General features: G+C 42.0%; 1 protein-coding gene across 7 annotated transcripts in view; it reads left to right on the top strand.

The window, feature by feature from the left end:
- LOC137340905 (histone deacetylase 9-like) overlaps positions 1 to 16,919 on the top strand; it is a 641,963-nt gene that overhangs the window by 520,306 nt on the left and 104,738 nt on the right. For all 7 annotated transcript variants that reach the window (XM_068003748.1, XM_068003726.1, XM_068003718.1 and 4 more), the window contains 3 exons: positions 4,139 to 4,272; positions 7,187 to 7,307; positions 11,374 to 11,423. In XM_068003748.1, the coding sequence (XP_067859849.1) occupies positions 4,139 to 4,272; positions 7,187 to 7,307; positions 11,374 to 11,423 (305 nt within the window). The remainder of the gene's footprint in view (positions 1 to 4,138; positions 4,273 to 7,186; positions 7,308 to 11,373; positions 11,424 to 16,919) is intronic.

The following is a 16,919-nucleotide window of genomic DNA, read 5'->3' as shown; positions in this document are numbered from 1 at the left end:
TCTTATAGACTTTTGCTTTTTATGGTCTTTAAATAGCAAAAAATGCTTTTAAATTTGAGAGAGGACTACATCATCCAGCTTTATTTTGTTTTCCTGAATTTATGATCAGGTCTAAAATAAGAAAATGTTTTGGAAATTGTGCCAGCTTTAATAACTTAGTCCATGAGGTATTGCCTGCCCCCCTGTTGCTGCTTGTGTGCTGTCAATGATTTCATTTCAGTTGTAGTTAACACTGGGACATGCACTTTTTAGTGCTGGTATGCTACTTTGGAAAACTTGGGGTAGAGTTTCCAAGGTGGCATCCCCGATCTCCCGCCAAAACTCCAGTAGAAGATCAGCAGAGACCCTGCAGAAATGGCACATGTGGTTGAAAAATGGCCAATTACGCTGCTTCTCTGGAGTCTCTGTAAATCTTCTGCCCAAGTTACAGTGGGAGGTCTGGGTACTCAGGTGGAAATTCTACCCCCATGTATATATACCTAAAATATCAACAGAAAATGCTGGAACTAAACAGCAAGTCCAATTAGCATCTGGAATGAGACAATACAGGTTAACGTTTTCAGATAGAGACCTTTCGACTTCTAACCTTTCTGTTTACAGATGCTTATAGACCTGCTATGTAATTCCAACAGTTCCACATTTCCACTATTTGCGTATTTTTTTTTCATTTCTAATGTATATTTATATCTGAATTCTTGTACCAATGCTAACTTGCTGGCAGGGTGTGTGTGTGTTGGGGGGGTGCGGTGGTGGGCAGGGGGTGGGGGGCAGATGTGAAGAAGAGGGCAGACATATTAAATTGTGCCCCAGGAATTTGAAGCACAGCATATTTCATCAGATGAGTAAACCAAAACTAACAATTGCATTTATTCACAATTCTTTTAGACACCTGTCGAACTTTAAAATAAAAGGTTGTATTATTTTAAAATGTGATGTTTTAATGTTTTTTTAATTACAGCTATTGGCTGCTAGCTTTAGCGTTCTAAGTATAAGTGATGTATATTTTAGCCACTTTGCTGCAGAAGTCGTAAGAATTCCATTAAAATGTACTGATGTGCTGAAAAGTTAATAAAAATTTAAATCATTAAAACATGTATTTTTTTATTTGTTTCTGTGTTATTCCCACAATCTTTAAAACAGTGTTCAAATTGCACTGTAATCATTTTAAAGGTAACTTGAGTTTTGAAAATTTTGTAAAATTATTTTAAAGTAATACTATGGTGTGTGTCTGTCAAGTGTTGCACTGTTTTGTTTCTTAGAACATATATAATAATTTTACGGATTTACTAAAATGGTGTTGTGCCATAAACTCTTCTGCTGATCCCTTAGCTGGACCAGTTCATGCCCATCCTCTGGTAGGAATTGTGAGCATTCAGTCGACTTTGTGAAAAGTGTAAGCCAAATTACATTGGACTTGCAACTGATCCATAGTTTAATGAGTCTCTGTTCACATTAGGGCCAACTGGACATCCTCCTAAGAAAACTTTGCATCCCTCAACAAAATGAAAAGTCTGCACCTGAATTATGTAATGACCCTAGTGAATTTGAACCTGGGCAGCAATTATTTTATCTGACGGAGGTTGTACATTAGACAGGTTGAAGACACAACTATGGGCTGCTTCCTGACTCCCATTATGCCCAGCATTTTTATGGAAAAACCTCAGAGAAAAGGGTACTTCAAACCATCTTTCCCCCTCTCTTTTTGGCTTAGTTATGTGGAGTAGCCTCAAAACAAGAGCAACTTAAAACATTTCTTAATAGCATTTATCCCTCTATTAACTTGGCCGTAGAACGAGGTAGCTCTGTTAAGTCACAATTACAAGTAAGGAAAATAGCTCTCTCACATTGGGTGTGCATTAAGGCACTGACAGTCATTCACATTCACCTATCCTGCCCAATCATTCAGTAGACAGTGGGGTCATCAGATCACTGGTAGACAGAGCCCTTTCTATTCATGGGAGACAAGGCTGTCATGGTGAAGAAGAAGCTGCAGCATATCAGGGAGGCCCTACAGGATAACAGGCATCACCTTAGGGCCATGTTCACAAAGCTTTTCCCGATCTGTTAAATTGCAGCTTTCTCTGACTTTCCTGCCGGTTGGTGAACTTTTCTGCAAACATGCTACAAATGACTAATTGCTGACAAATTACAGAAAACTGTGTTTTAGCATATCAGTAAAATCTTTGTTAGTAGGAACTCAGTTTAACTAATAAAGTCATTCACCTCAACCATCATGAAACAATCCATCCCAAACACAACAGGAACCTTATTTAAGATACATAATTCTTACATGTGAGCAAATCCTGTTAAAACTACATGAACAATAAAAATGATGTTAGCTTCATTTAAGATCTGATAAAAGTTCAGTCACCCTGCAGAAAGCCCCACAAGATGGGAACATTTGAGGTGCTGGTATAGTTACAAGTACCTTGGGAGAATTGGAAGGCTAATAAAAACAAAGTTAAGTGAATATAAAGACATAGAAACAGAAATTAAATGGATAAATTTTCTTTAGCTGAACAGACCAAAGAAATTGGGCCCACTGTAGTTTGAGTTTAAGATAAACTAATCAGCGTGGTACAGATTTGTAAAGAAAAATTAGTACAGGAACCCAATGGGGTAAAATGCAAAAGAGTTTAGTTATGAATGTAGACCACGGTAAGAAGATGGATGACATTTGGAGCTCAATGATTGAGGAGTACAACTGTTACTGTTGATAGCCAGTTATCTTGTTTTTGCTGGAACCTTTGATTTCCAGTATGGATGAACTCTGAATATAATTTTAAATTCAATTATTTTTAGGTTTGCTTGTTCCTTTTAATAAATAAATAATGAGGTTTGTGTGTGCAATGGAAGACTTTGTTCTTTTTGTCCATTCTGCGTAAGTGCACTGCCATTTTGGATTTATCAAGCCAAATATTTGCATGTTCTGTTTGCATCTGGCTTCAGTGGTTGAAAGAGATTACCTGAAAGGTATGTGTTTTTGTAAATATATTTTAATTTTGTATCAATATTTCTATGCAATCCATCTGGTTTATCTGATGTATATGGTAGCCCATGGATATGTCTCCAAGGTGGCTCTGTTGAATCAATGTAACCTTTTCCTGTTGGTCGAGTAGCCTATCTATTTGAGGCTTCTGTTTCCATGGTAATAAAGCAGGCCTATGCAGCTGACATATGTATTCCCTTGACATTCTGGAATGTAGAAAATATCTGAAGCTCTCTCTATCAACCTCACCCACTTCTTGATTTTTTTTGCACCTATTTTCTTCTGTATGTACATGCAGTCCTTCATCGTCGCTGAGTCAAAATCCTGGAACTCCCTACCTAACAGCACTGTAGGAGAACCTTCACCACACGGAGTGCAGAGGTTCAAGAAGGCGGCTCACCACCACCTTCTCAAGGGCAATTAGGGATGGACAATTATTGCTGGCCCTGCCAGCAGTGCCCACATCCCATGAATGAATAAAAAAAACAATATTTGAGGTGGTTCAATTCTGAACTCAGAATTGATTTAAATGCTCATTCTTAGACACATCCTACCAAAAAGTACTAATGGATAACTACCTTGTACTTTACTATCGTATTATAGTTACCAGAAAAATGTAACTAGTTACAATGCTCTGAAGATGATATTGCTAGAAGATACTGAAAATTCCACAAGATCCATTAGTTCAGATTTCTTCATCGTGGAGGATATTACTGTAGCAACAGCTGCAGGGTTGTAAGTTTCTGTTTTAGTTTTCCTTCTTGGAAGTTGTGAATATGAAGTTTATTCATATTTATTTCGCTGACAAGTTTATCTATTGCATTCTACTAATATTGTAATTCAAATTCCATTGACCTAGAAGAATTTTGTTTATCCTTCAAAGCAGCAGAAACAATGCTGTTTGAAACATAAATTTAAATATTATGTGAAAAGATGATTTTTTTAAAAATCTAGAAATGTATAAATTTAATAAAATTCTAACTACCACTGCAGCAAAGTGGTGAATCTTCACTTCTGTAGTCTATAAATTGTCCTTTTATGTTGGGTCTTTTTTATTGTTATGCAACATGCATACTTTCTGACTCACTATGTTTGATTCAAACAGTCTACTTTTCTTGTCTTTGTTCCTCTGCTATTGTATTACGACAGGAGTAGTCTATGACGCCATTATGCTTAAACACCAGTGCACCTGTGGTAACTATAACAACCACCCCGAGCATGCTGGGAGGATACAGAGCATCTGGTCAAGGTTGCAGGAAACAGGATTGCTCAACGTTTGTGAGGTGAGGTTGGAGTACAAGGAATCACTCATTTGCATGTCCTGAAACCATGACCTCGAACTATGGACTAGTAGACAGAAACTTGTAAAACATCAAATGAACATTTCAAGGATTAAGAGATGAACCTTTTTGATAAAGTGCGCAATTCTTTAACATTAATTATTTGCACCTACATGCAATATCCATCGAATGTTAATATTGCATGGGTCTAGAAAGTAAAATACTATAGATATTTCAACCTTATCTTTCAATTAATAGTATACCGTTAATTTTTTTAATTTTTTATGAATAAAGAAAGCTAGTATTGCATTTACATCTTGAATACCCATAAGTTTAACATCTAATTAATTTTATACATGAATGAATACAATTAATAAAAAGCACACACATTACCAGATAGGGTCTCAGTTGTGACTCCTGACAAATTTCATAGAATCATATATGGGGGTAATTTTAAGTTTATATTGTATGGAATCATCGCTGGGTCAAAATCCTGGAACTCCCTACCTAACAGCACTGTGGGAGAACCTTCACCACACAGACTGCAGCGGTTCAAGAAGGCGGCTCACCACCACCTTCTCAAAGGCAATTAGGGATGGGCAATAAATGCTGGCCTTGCCAGCGACGCCCACATCCCATGAACGAATAATTTTTTTAAAATCGGCCAATGGAAAACGGATGGTCGATTCGCTATCACGCATTTTTCACCCAGCGATAAAAGTTAAAATTACCTCCATAGAACTTACACAAGTGTTCCTTTCCATGACACTACATCCCACACATTGATAAGCACAAAATTTACAAAAAAAATGTAAAAAATGTAAAAAAAATGTTAATCATAAAAAAAAATTGCAAATCAAACATCAATTTCTTAGTGAAGATCTGAATCAAACAACAAAGTTAACTAGTTTGATTTCTAGCATTCAACTCCTTCAATATGCACTGTGTTGGATGTACATGAAAAATGAAGCATTTCACTGTGCCTAATTTTAATATTTTTAAGGATTAAAAACAAACATAATTTATCGTTCTTACTGATTGAACAATTATGCTACCAAGGAGGAGGTTTATATTAAATGTTAATTGATCACTTCAGTGATACTAATTATGAATACTTTTATAAAATTAGAAATTTTGATCATGTGATTTTCTCAATATTTGTATGATAAATGATCAAGTAAGTGACTGTTTAAATGTAATAAATACTGACAATGTAGGATCCGGCTGTTTTCTAACTATTCTTACACGATGGTTCTGGTCTCTAAATCCATTGGTTATGAATTTGTAATGGGATAACTACATGGAAAAGTCTCACTGTTTGAGAGAAAAACATTTCAAGCATTTTAGTATTTATCTCCACTGACAATATGTCTGTTGTAAGATGATGTCGGGGGCCCATTTTGGGGCCCATCGTCGATTTAGACCATAATTCTTTCTCAATTTTTCAATTTGAATTTTTGTGAGTTGGTATATTTTTAAACCTCTTTCAGATGACGGTTGGGAAATTTGTCTTGCTTCTAAAACCAATGCACAGTGGGTGGCGTGCCAGCAACATGTGCCCAAAGATGAAGGCTCGAGTCTCGCTAGAAACTGGGCCTCGGGCCTCATCCACATAATAGCGATGAGCTGCAGATGCCAATCGGGTGTCTCAGTGCAGCTCACCAATTGAGGCTCTGGAAAATTCGTCCGGCTCCAATGTGGAGCTGGCCCATAGATAACGAATGGGAGTGGGAGGTGGCCGGGGGGGGAGTGCAGGTCGATAACGATCCTCAATATTGCTGTAGGGCCAAAAGAAGCATTTTCTCCTTTCCGGGATCCACATTAAAGTCAATTAAAAAAATTAAAACTTACCTGTTATTTGGTGGCCTGCAGCGTTCTATTTAAGGACTGCTGTCGACCCAGAAAAATTGAGTGAAGCATGTGTTTTTCCCATTAGGCCCTTGATTAGCATGTTCTAGGGGCCTGTTTTAGGCCGGCGCCTGCCAATTTGGCAGGAACGCACTTCTGGGGGGATCAGGCGTGGGAGATTGTGCCTGGAAATTGGTCCCACCAATTTGGCGCCCAGAAATCGGGCGCGATGGGGACCAATTTCTCCCTGATGTCTTCACCTGAAAAATGTTTTAAATGGTGCTATTTTTCACTTCTCTCACCTGTCCATCTGTCCAGCAGATTCACAGAGATTACCACCAGGGGCATGATTTTAACATTGAAAAACGGGTGGGTTGGGGACGGAGGGGCATTCAAAATCGCAATCATTTCAGACCCATCCACAACCAGCCTCCAACCCGCCCATTTCCAGATTTCACCGAGGCGGGCGACCAACCCGCTCTCAGGAAGCGGGCCGGTGACTAAAACCTTTCAAGGAGGCTGCGGGCCTCCATTTTTGCAGAATTTGCAATTTCAACCCTTGGGGGCCAGGATTCCCGGGCCTTTTCCTTCATGCCGCGTGAAAGGAGGCGAGAAGGCCCGAAACTGGCACAGTTTGTGGGCCCGAAGGAGCAGGAGTGATTTCCCCAGGCCCTCGGGAAACTAACAGGATTGGGTGGAACAATGGTTTTACACTCTGCCTGATTTTACTCTACAGTGAAGTCAATGGAGAGTAATATTGGGCGGGATGTAAAACCAGCATTCCACCCAATCCTGTGTGGAATTCAGTCTGGTCACTCATGTGAAAAACAAGAAGCCAAGGTATTTCTTACATCTTATGCAATGTCAGTATTGTGATTGGTAATATGTCAGAATGTGATTAGAAGTTAACTAAGCCATTTACTACAAATTTGCAGACATGTTTTTGGATCTCAGATTAATTTGTAGGTCAAGGTATCTTTAGTGATGTTCATGGTAAGAGCAACAATCATTAATAAGATCATGCAGGTTTCTGTGAGTGAGTTTACATTTTACTGCTTTCTTCCTTTAGCGAATCCAAGGTCGAAAAGCCACTTTGGAGGAAATACAGATGGTTCACACTGAATATCATTCACTGCTCTTCGGTACCAACCCCCTCAACAGGCAAAAGCTGGACACAAGGAAGCTGCTAGGTTTGTAGAGCCTTGTTCTCCTGACAGCAGCGCATTCCACAGCATTCATCAGTCATTACTAGTGTCAGCTTAAGGCACTCGGCAAGAAGTGTATCGAATTGTCACTTTTCCCAGCATATTTATCACCCTTTAGGATTATTCTTTTATTATCTGAAGCTATTTTGACTGGAGGTGTAAGTTTCAACAAAACACATTGCACCCTATTAAGAAAGAACCTGAAGAGTGAAGATCCCCTTGCTGACATCTTTAGCAAACAATATGTTGACTTTTTTTGCTGATATTGACATTTCATTCCCTTGTATTTCAAGAATTCAAGTTTTAGATTCTGAAGTGGTTCCTGCCTGATTTAGGGCAGACATGAATTAACACATTTAACTTATTTATTTCTGTTTGCTTAAACAAACAAAAGGGGTGATTTTAACTTCAGGGGGATAAAGGGCTTGTGGTGGGCGGGCAGAGTGCGTCCACCACCTGCCTATTGTTGTTACCATGAGGCCTCAGCCATTTTGAGGCCCGATGAGCTGCAGATGTCAAGCAGGTGCCCCGCTGCAGCTCGCCAGTTGTGACAGGATGGGAAATTGTCCAGCTCCTACACTAAGCCGGCCGGTCGACAGTCAGAGCCTGGGACGGGAAGGGGAGGGGCGGGGGGTTACGATCCCGGCAGGGGGACCAGACGAGTCGGCAGTGGAATGGAATTTATTTGTGCGCCAAGGACTCCTGCCTCCCCCCCCGCAAAAAAAAAAGCATTTCCTGGGCTCTTTTCTGAGAGGCCTCCAGCAGTCCCTTTAGGGATCGTTGGTTAGGCCACTCCACGCCTGGATCCAATAGGTGGTGCATTCATCATAGAACTCCGATGGCATCCTGTCTGAAACAAGTGGACACTTGGGCCGCTCATCTCAGGATCCTACCCAAGATGGCAGAGGCCAGAGCACCATGAAAATGGGGCGGTAAGTGACTCGCCGCCATTTTTGGGTCACATCGCCCCTATTTACACCGGGCAGAGCGGATTAATATTGGCCCTAAAATATCCTGTGCAAATTTACACTTAAAATAATTGCATTTTCATTATTTATTGTTACCAAATCACTGTAATAATACTGCAATCAAAGTATTCCATCAGCTGCGTAATGCATTTCACTACAGACTGGGAGCATGTGTGATTGCACTTGTAATTCTTTCCAGAATGATTACTCACTCTTTGTTGGGACAGGAGATGCAAAGAGCAGAGTGATTGAAGAAAAAGAAATATGGAATGATGCATGACATGAGAAGATCTAGTTAAATGGAGAAAACCCAACTGGTTCACTAATGTCCTTCAGGGAAAGGAACCTGCCACCTTGACCCGGTTTGGCTTACACAGGACTCCAGTTCCATATTGTGTGGTTAGCTCTTAATGCCCTTAGGGCAACCAGTGATGGACAACAAATGCTGCCTTGACTGCATTGTCCAAATTCCAAGAATAAATAAAAAGAAAACTAAAATAAGTGTATTAGAATACATTTATATATATAATATTTTTATTCAGTTTGTTGGTGTCAACACTGTTACAGATTAAACCCATTCAATTTAATGTAATTCCTGTTACATCTCCATACACACTTGATTGTCATTTCTTCTGAAGAACCGTATTTCTTCTGCAAAGCATTTTTTTGCGATTTTGTTGAGCAATAAGAAATGAGAAAGGCATGTCTTATTTTTTTTAATTGAGAAACCTGCATGAAGGACACAAGCATATAGTGTAGGAAACCACTGAGATTGAAAAGTGTGGGAAAAAGATTAGGTAAATCAATAATATGTTAAATTAAGTGACATAAAACTTGACTTCCAAAATCATAGAATCATAGAATCATAGAAAGATTACAGCATGGAAGGAGGCCATTCAGCCCATCGAGTCCATGCCGGCTTTATACAAGAACTATGCTAGTCCCAATCGCCCGCCCTATCCCCGTAGCCCTGCAATTTTTTTCCTTTCAACTACTTATCCAGTTCCCTTTTGAAAGCCATGATTGAATCTGCCTCCACCACCCCCTCTGGCAGTGCATTCCAGATCCTAACCACTCGCTGTGTGAAAACGTTTTTCCTCATGTCACTTTGGTTCTTTTGCCAATCACTTTATATCTATGTCCTCTGGTTCTTGACCCTTCCGCCAATGGGAACAGTTTCTCTCTATCTACTCTGTCCAGACCCTTCATGATTTTGAATACCTCTATCAAATCTCCTCTCAACCTTCTCTGTTCCAAGGAAAACAACCCCAGCTTCTCCAGTCTATCCACGTAACTGAAGTCCCTCATCCCTGGAATCATTCTAATAAATCTCTTCTGCGCCCTCTCTAAGGCCTTCACATCCTTCCTAAAGTGCGGTGCCCAAAACTGGACGCAATACTCCAGTTGTGGCTGAACCAGTGTTTTATAAAGATTGATCATGACTTCCTTGCGTTTGTACTCTATGCCTCTCTTTATAAAGCCCAGGATCCCATATGCTTTTTTAAGCGCTTTCACAACCTGCCCTACCACCTTCAACAATTTGTGCACATATACCCCCAGATCTATGGGGATAATTTTAACTTTTGGTGATGGTGTAAACGGGCGATATTGGATCAGCCACCCATTAAACAGCTTGACCCGATTTTCCTGTCAGTTGACTTCAACGGAAAGGAAAATCAGGCTGGTGTATAATGGGCGGCCAATCTGATATCGCCGAAAGATAAAATTACCCCCTAGGACTGTTACATAATAAAAATGTTAATAATAATTGATATGTTCAGATGTACATAAATTTTATGCCCTGAAAATCTCCTGAGAACCTACTGATTATAATGGTGTGCAGGGCTGCTTGAAGTCTATCAACACAACGTAGTAAACCGAAAAACAAAAAAAAATGTCCATGAGTGAAACACAAATTCCCCAATAGCTTGGTTGGTACATGCATTGAACTGTGTGGAACTCAGTCATACTGATGAAGAAGGCCCCAGATTCGATTGCTAGTCAGTCCTGATTTAGCTGATCTTAGATGGGGCAGTAGTACATGGACATCAGTCCCCTAGGCTAGGAAGAGCAGAAACAAATCATCCAGGTTTCCAGCTTCTGATTATCAACCAGTGATCCCTGCTGAAAGGAGATGTGCGTGGATGTCAGGTGAGAACAAGATCAGGTGTGACTGTGGTAATCTATGTCGAGCCACCTGCTAACACTTTCTGTCTAATCTCATTCATGTCATACTGGAGGACCACTGACTCCATCGGACTGTATCACTGAATTTTCCTCCATTATCCCACTCACACTCAGTGGGACAGTGATTGTTAAATTAGGCAAAATTGGACATTGAGGCAGACCACCATGTTCCTGCCCTGACCTCTCTTTCCCTACTCCTGCTATTGTCAGAATCACCTAAAGAAGGGTGATGGTAGTCCCTGGATTAGCAGTGGTGAGCCTTCTAAGTCGCTATTTGCAGAGACAGAGCCTAGTAATAGCCTTCGCTCCCTCTTTATAGGCCCCAACACCCACATTTTAGACCTCAGGCTAGGCCGGAGCCTAAAAAAAATTCTAGTCCTCCTCTTTGGGACTCTTCTGCCCCCTTTGAATCCTCTCCACTTCTTCAGGTGCCAAAGGACTTGCTGTCGTGGGCTGCACCTTGGTGGCAGAGATCCTTCCGGGAGCCTTTAAACACCTAAATAGGTCCAAAGCGACAGACAGAAGTTGCGCCTCACAACTACCCCGCTAAAAAGAGGAAAGTCCAGACCTAAGATACCATAAGTCAGCATCTTCAGGTGAGGAAGGGAGAAATTTAGAGTGAAAACTTTAATTTTAAATCTCAAAGGTGTGCTGATCTTATGATATAAACAAATGTGTAATGGGCATCTGTGAAATGAACAGAAAATATTCCATAATAACTCAACCTTGAAATGAACATCGTGAGGTTAGACAGACTTGAATGTTTTCTGTACTCCGTGCTCTTCCACCAAGTTTCTTCTGTTTATGACATGGAACTTGGCTTCTAAAATTTAAAGAATGCAAAACTGAACCAGCAATAATTAACTCTCTCCTTATTCTTTTCCTTCCTCACCTAGGATCTGTCACCCAAAATTTCTTTACTGCTCTCCCTTGTGGGGGTCTTGGAGTAAGTATAACTTTTGTTACTGTTCATTCTGCATGTTAGGGTTTTTAAAAAAAATTCTGTGCACTGTATTAAGTCTTAGTCAGGCTTTCATTAAAGTCTGACAGCTGGAGAATTCCCCCAACTATTCTCAAGCAAAACACTGGTTTCTTAGTGAGTCACTGAAACAATGTTCTCGAATATTTAACCCCAGATGGAAAATACATCTCTTGTGCACCCTCTGTGTGACACTTTGTGCTGGCTCTTCTACTGTTTTCAAATATCCTCCTACATTAAATTTTAAGGAAGCCCCTGGCCCTAGTGATGCAACATTAACTCAAAAACATGTCGTAAAGTAGCGCTTTCCTAGACTTTTTCCCCATTTTAATAGGACTGGAGGGCTGACCTCACCGTTCACTAAACAGGAAGTAGCAGTCATTGCACTGATGATTTACAAACTAGTGGAAATATTTATCTTGTGATATATCTTACAACAGCAATAAAAGAAAGCTCTTAGTGACTCATCCTGAAGTAAAAGATATAATAAAACTCTTCTGGAATTTTAATTTTGACTTCTAGACTCCCCCCCACAAAAAAACAAAAATTAATAAGGATAATAAAGTATGCTATGGTAAGTTGGAGCAGGACATGCTGCAGGAAATGATATAAGCCCACAAGCACGTCTTGTGTAATTACTGTCCTGTGTGGAGATGGGAGATACCAGAAAATATATATAAAAATGAATGGGAAAACCATCAGTTAGTGATGTTGCAAACAACACATATTAACATGAATAATGTGCAGCAGTAATTGCTGCAAGCCTCCTTAATCGCTCTGTGGCTGGAATGATTCGCAATTGCCACTACACTAGTAATTTACGACTACTTCAACTCATGCCAATGCCTGTGGCTTTGAGTCCTACTAGTTGCTGGCCTGAATATTTGTGGAGGAAATTGTAACTGTCCTAATTTCTAGATTAGAGGCTGCAAGCTGTACTGAAACAGAGCCTGTTGCATCATTCAAAGGAGAAAATACATTCAAATGCTTAAAGCCTTTACAGACGCAAGGCAATTTGATCAAGTGTGTCTTTGAAAACGGGGTTAGAACACTAAACATTTTTGCCACTGATACACTCATTTTTGAAATAAGTCTTTAAAAAAATACTATAACATGCGAGTAAATCCAGAATGTATTGGAAATACAGAGTGAGTCTCTCAGCACCTGAAAAAAGAGACAGGTAGAGGTTCTTTGTCAGGAGCTGATGGACCTGCTGAATATTTTTATTATTTTCTGTTTCTATTTCATATTTCCATATTTTCAGGCTTTTCCTTGTTACTTATGGTTTTTATTTGATATATTTGTGGAATAAAAAGATTCCATGAATGTATAGATCTATTTTAACAGGAATACATTGTTGTACACAGGAGTAAAGGGACAAACAACTGAGCTTCAGTTTGCATTTTAGCTGATCCTAACTATAAAAGTATCAATTCTTTTGAATAATTATAGCCTTCAATCTCCTTGATGGGTGCAAAAAAAGCCGCAAAAAGGAACAAGCCGGATTTTATGATGATACCGTCATCAGCTGCTCTGCTTCAAAAGGCTTTGCTGCGTTTGTTGTCACTTATAACTTGGACCTGAAACAATCCACAATTCTCTAGGCACGCTTAACAAAATTGATAACAGACCCTTTTCTCCGTTTGCACGGCTCAGAGGAGGCAATTCAAATCATCACCAATGGCAGCAAATATTATTTTTTGACAGGGTCATAAAAATATAAAAGGGCCGTGCCCATGACACTGGATGAGAAATGGGCTCTTAGGTTGGCTAGGGTTAATACATCTAGATTAGCTGGTAGCTGAGGGAATATGATGTTTGCAAACAGGATATGATTTTATATAAGATGGTTTCTTTCCTGATGCCCTGGATTATACTAGCATACATCAGAGAATACCAGTTGACTTGTATCAATTGGGGCAATTCACCGAAATTGTACCTAAAAGCTACAGGATGGTAAAATTGGCAGGAAAATAACATTGGACCTCTTTGACTAGTGACTGGATCATTAGAATTAATTTTGACATGAACTAATTTCGTCACATTGTATTCTGACAGTGATTTCCTTACTGAGACATTTAGCTCAGAAAGGTGTCTTTCCGAGATCCAAGACTGACTCATTAGTAGTAGAATCACTATCATAGGAATTTTTTAAAAACTTACAAAGATGTAGCCAATTTGAAAGAAGGAAATCCACAGAGCATTGCTTCCCCACCCCCATGCCAATGGCCTACCACTTTGAAAATGAGTGTGTCATGGGATGGGGAAGCTGCAGCTGTGCGTTACTACCCGTCTTGATGGCTGACTCCATTTCCCTTATGACATGTTATGCAAGAACAGATGCAATAGATCCACTATATGCCTGTCTCTGAACTTGAAAATGAGCATGTGAAGAGGCCATTGAGACCAATAGTCTGAGGGTGTAGTACTCTGAAACACAAATAATAAAATTTTAAAAAAACACACCAGGCCTTAACTTCATCAAAGAAAAGTCCTGCAGGTTTAATTAAAATTAAACAAAAAAAAATAATTTTGCTCTTTCAGTAAATCATGCAATGCCTCTCACTCAAAGGGTGGTGAGTGTCTGGAACGAGCTGCCAGAGGCAGTAGTAGAGGCAGGTACAATTTTGTCTTTTAAAAAGCATTTGGACAGTTACATGGGTAAGATGGGTATAGAGGGATATGGGCCAAGTGCAGGCAATTGGGACTAGCTTAGTGATATAAACTGGGCGACATGGACATGTTGGGCCGAAGGGCCTGTTTCCATGTTGTAAACTTCTATGACTCTAATATGGGATAAAGATTCTGTTGTGGTGAATTTAATGCTCACACTTGCCTTTGCATATTACTCATTGATAATTCATTTTTAAATTCTGCCAGAATAATATTGTAGTGCATCCATTTAAATGTCAAATATGGCTCACATATGGGCCCCGATATTAGCGGGGAGGCGGGATGGCAGCGGGGCGCGCGATTGGGCGCATGGGTAATCCGCCCAGTAAAATCCGTCCGTTCCCCACACGATCACTGGTAAATTGAAGCCACTTAATATGGCTTCCGGGTTTGCTGTCGGAAACGTGCACAGTGGGCGTACTCCGCAACCGCATCACAGGCTGTCAGCTGGAGGAGCTCTATTTAAAGGGGCAGTCCTCCAATGGCTGCTCCTGGAGCAAACACCCAAATAACACAATGGAGCAGCCCAGGGGAAAGTCTACTCCAAGATTCAATGATGCCTCACTCCAGGTGCTACTGGATGGAGTGAGGAGGAGGAGGGATGTCTTTTACCCGGCAGACGGGAGGAAGTGGCCTGTCTCTGCCACCAAGAATGCCTGGCTCGAGGTGGCAGAGGAGGTTACCAGCAGCAGCAACATCTCCCGCACCTGGATCCAGTGCAGGAAGCGCTTCAATGACCTAACCAGGTCAGCCAAAGTGAGTACACTTACTCATTCTCCTAGATTCCATCTTCCACATCACCGCGCCCACCCCCCAACTCATTCTGCACTGCCAACATTACTCTATCAGATCACTCTTCGCACCCACTCAAAGCTCATCCTCAACTTACCTGCACTTCCTCACCACTTCTTCACCTCCCCAGTACTCATCCCACCACTACCACTCAACCCAATCCTCATACAACCTCATGGCTCTGTCGCATACTCACCCTCTGATGCATCTCTATCATGGTCAGCTGCACCCAAACCAATGCATTCAGCGGTTGGCCATGTCACCATCACTCACTCACGCCTCTCTATTTTCTCCCCTTATAGGAGAAGAGAGCCCAGAATGCATGGGAGAGGGCAAGGACCGGAGAGGGGCCACAACAGCTAGTCATCCTCACAGACGCGGAGCAGGAGGCGCTGGAGCTGAGCCGCACCCTCGAGTGCCTATCCATTGGGGTCACCGAGACTGGCACCCAACAAACGTCTGGTGACAGAACTTTAACATTTAGCACACACACTATCAATTGATGTTAACATGCCTTGCCATCTTCAGCATTTCAACATCTGTCATCATGCCTTCTGTTCTCTTACAGGGCCTTCAGCAACCGCTGTGATGGTGGAAGGCGACTCCTCAGAGGACCTGCCAGCCTCTGAGGGTGCACCGTCACATCTGACTGAGCCATCCACCAGCGCTGATATACAAACCTCGGTGGGTCCCCATCCTCAGTTAGTTGGGGTCGCACATGGTGAGTTACCACAGATGTGAGCACGAGCAGACACTGGTGGCAGGGGCAGCTCTGGAGAATTCGCATTGGTGGGAGCACTCTTCTCCAGGCTCTGCTCAGCTGGACACAGATGCTGAACCCTGGGGACCATCTTTTAAAAGGAGAATGATCGAGGGGCAGCAGCACATTTGGGAGGTGCTGGAACAGGTGCCACGCGCACTCTCCACAATCGCGCAGAGGATGGAGGAGTCCAACTCCTGCATGAGTGGAATGGTGGCACAGGTAAGGGAGGGCAACTCTGAGATACTGTCACAGGGATGCGAGGGCATCGCTGAGATAGTCTGTGGCTGCTGCTCTATCCAGGTGGTGAGGACTGGACTCTTCACACTGTCTGATGTTAGGAGAACCGTTCACACATCAGTGACTCTCTGGCCTCACAAGCAGCCAGGTGAGCCGCTGTTCTGCCCATGGGTTGTTCCTCCTCCTCCGCCTTCTCTTCAATATGGGTGGCAGATGTGGATGGGGCCTCCATAAGCGGCACCCCTCTCTTGTGCCATGTTGTGCAGGGCATAACACACGACTATAATGCGTCCCACTCTGTGTGGCGCGTATTGAAGCACTCCCCCAGAATGTTCAAAGCACCTGAAGTGCACCTTGAGCAGCCCTATAGCATGCTCAATTGTAGACCTGGTAGCGATGGGGCTGTCGTTGTATTGACGCTGTTGATCGGTGGTGGGTTTCCTCAGAGGTGTCATGAGCCACGTGTGCAGGGGATAGCCCTTGTCCCCGAGGAGCCAGCCCTTGCGGGTGTTCGGTGCGTGGAAGAGGGGCAGGATGTTGGACTCCTGGAGGATGAAGGAATCGTGGCAGCTGCCAGGGTATCTGGCGCACATGTGAAGGAATCTCTTGCATTGGTCACAAATGAGCTGAGCGCTGATGGAGTGATAGCCCTTCCTGTTGATGAACAGTCCTGGCTCGTGTAGAGGTGCTCGTATTGCTATATGGGTGCAATTGATTACACCCTGCACCCGTGGCAAGCCAACTATAGCGTGGAATCTCACTGCCCTCTCTGAGTGGCTGAGGTCATCCATGGGGAATTTGACGTAGTGCGAGGCCCTGCAAAACAAGCCGTCGGTGACCTGCCTTCTGCACTTGTGTGCAGATGACTGAGACACCCCGGCGATGTCCCCGGTGGCACCCTGGAATGATCTGGAGGCGAAGAAGTTGAGGGCAGTGGTGACTTTCACAGCGACAGGTAAGGAGATTCTGCGCTGCCCAGCCGGGAGCAGCTCGGCATG

Source organism: Heptranchias perlo, chromosome 2 (assembly GCF_035084215.1).
Source record: "Heptranchias perlo isolate sHepPer1 chromosome 2, sHepPer1.hap1, whole genome shotgun sequence".
NCBI classification, from domain to species: domain Eukaryota; kingdom Metazoa; phylum Chordata; class Chondrichthyes; order Hexanchiformes; family Hexanchidae; genus Heptranchias; species Heptranchias perlo.
This window is presented reverse-complemented; position numbering and strand designations above follow the sequence as displayed.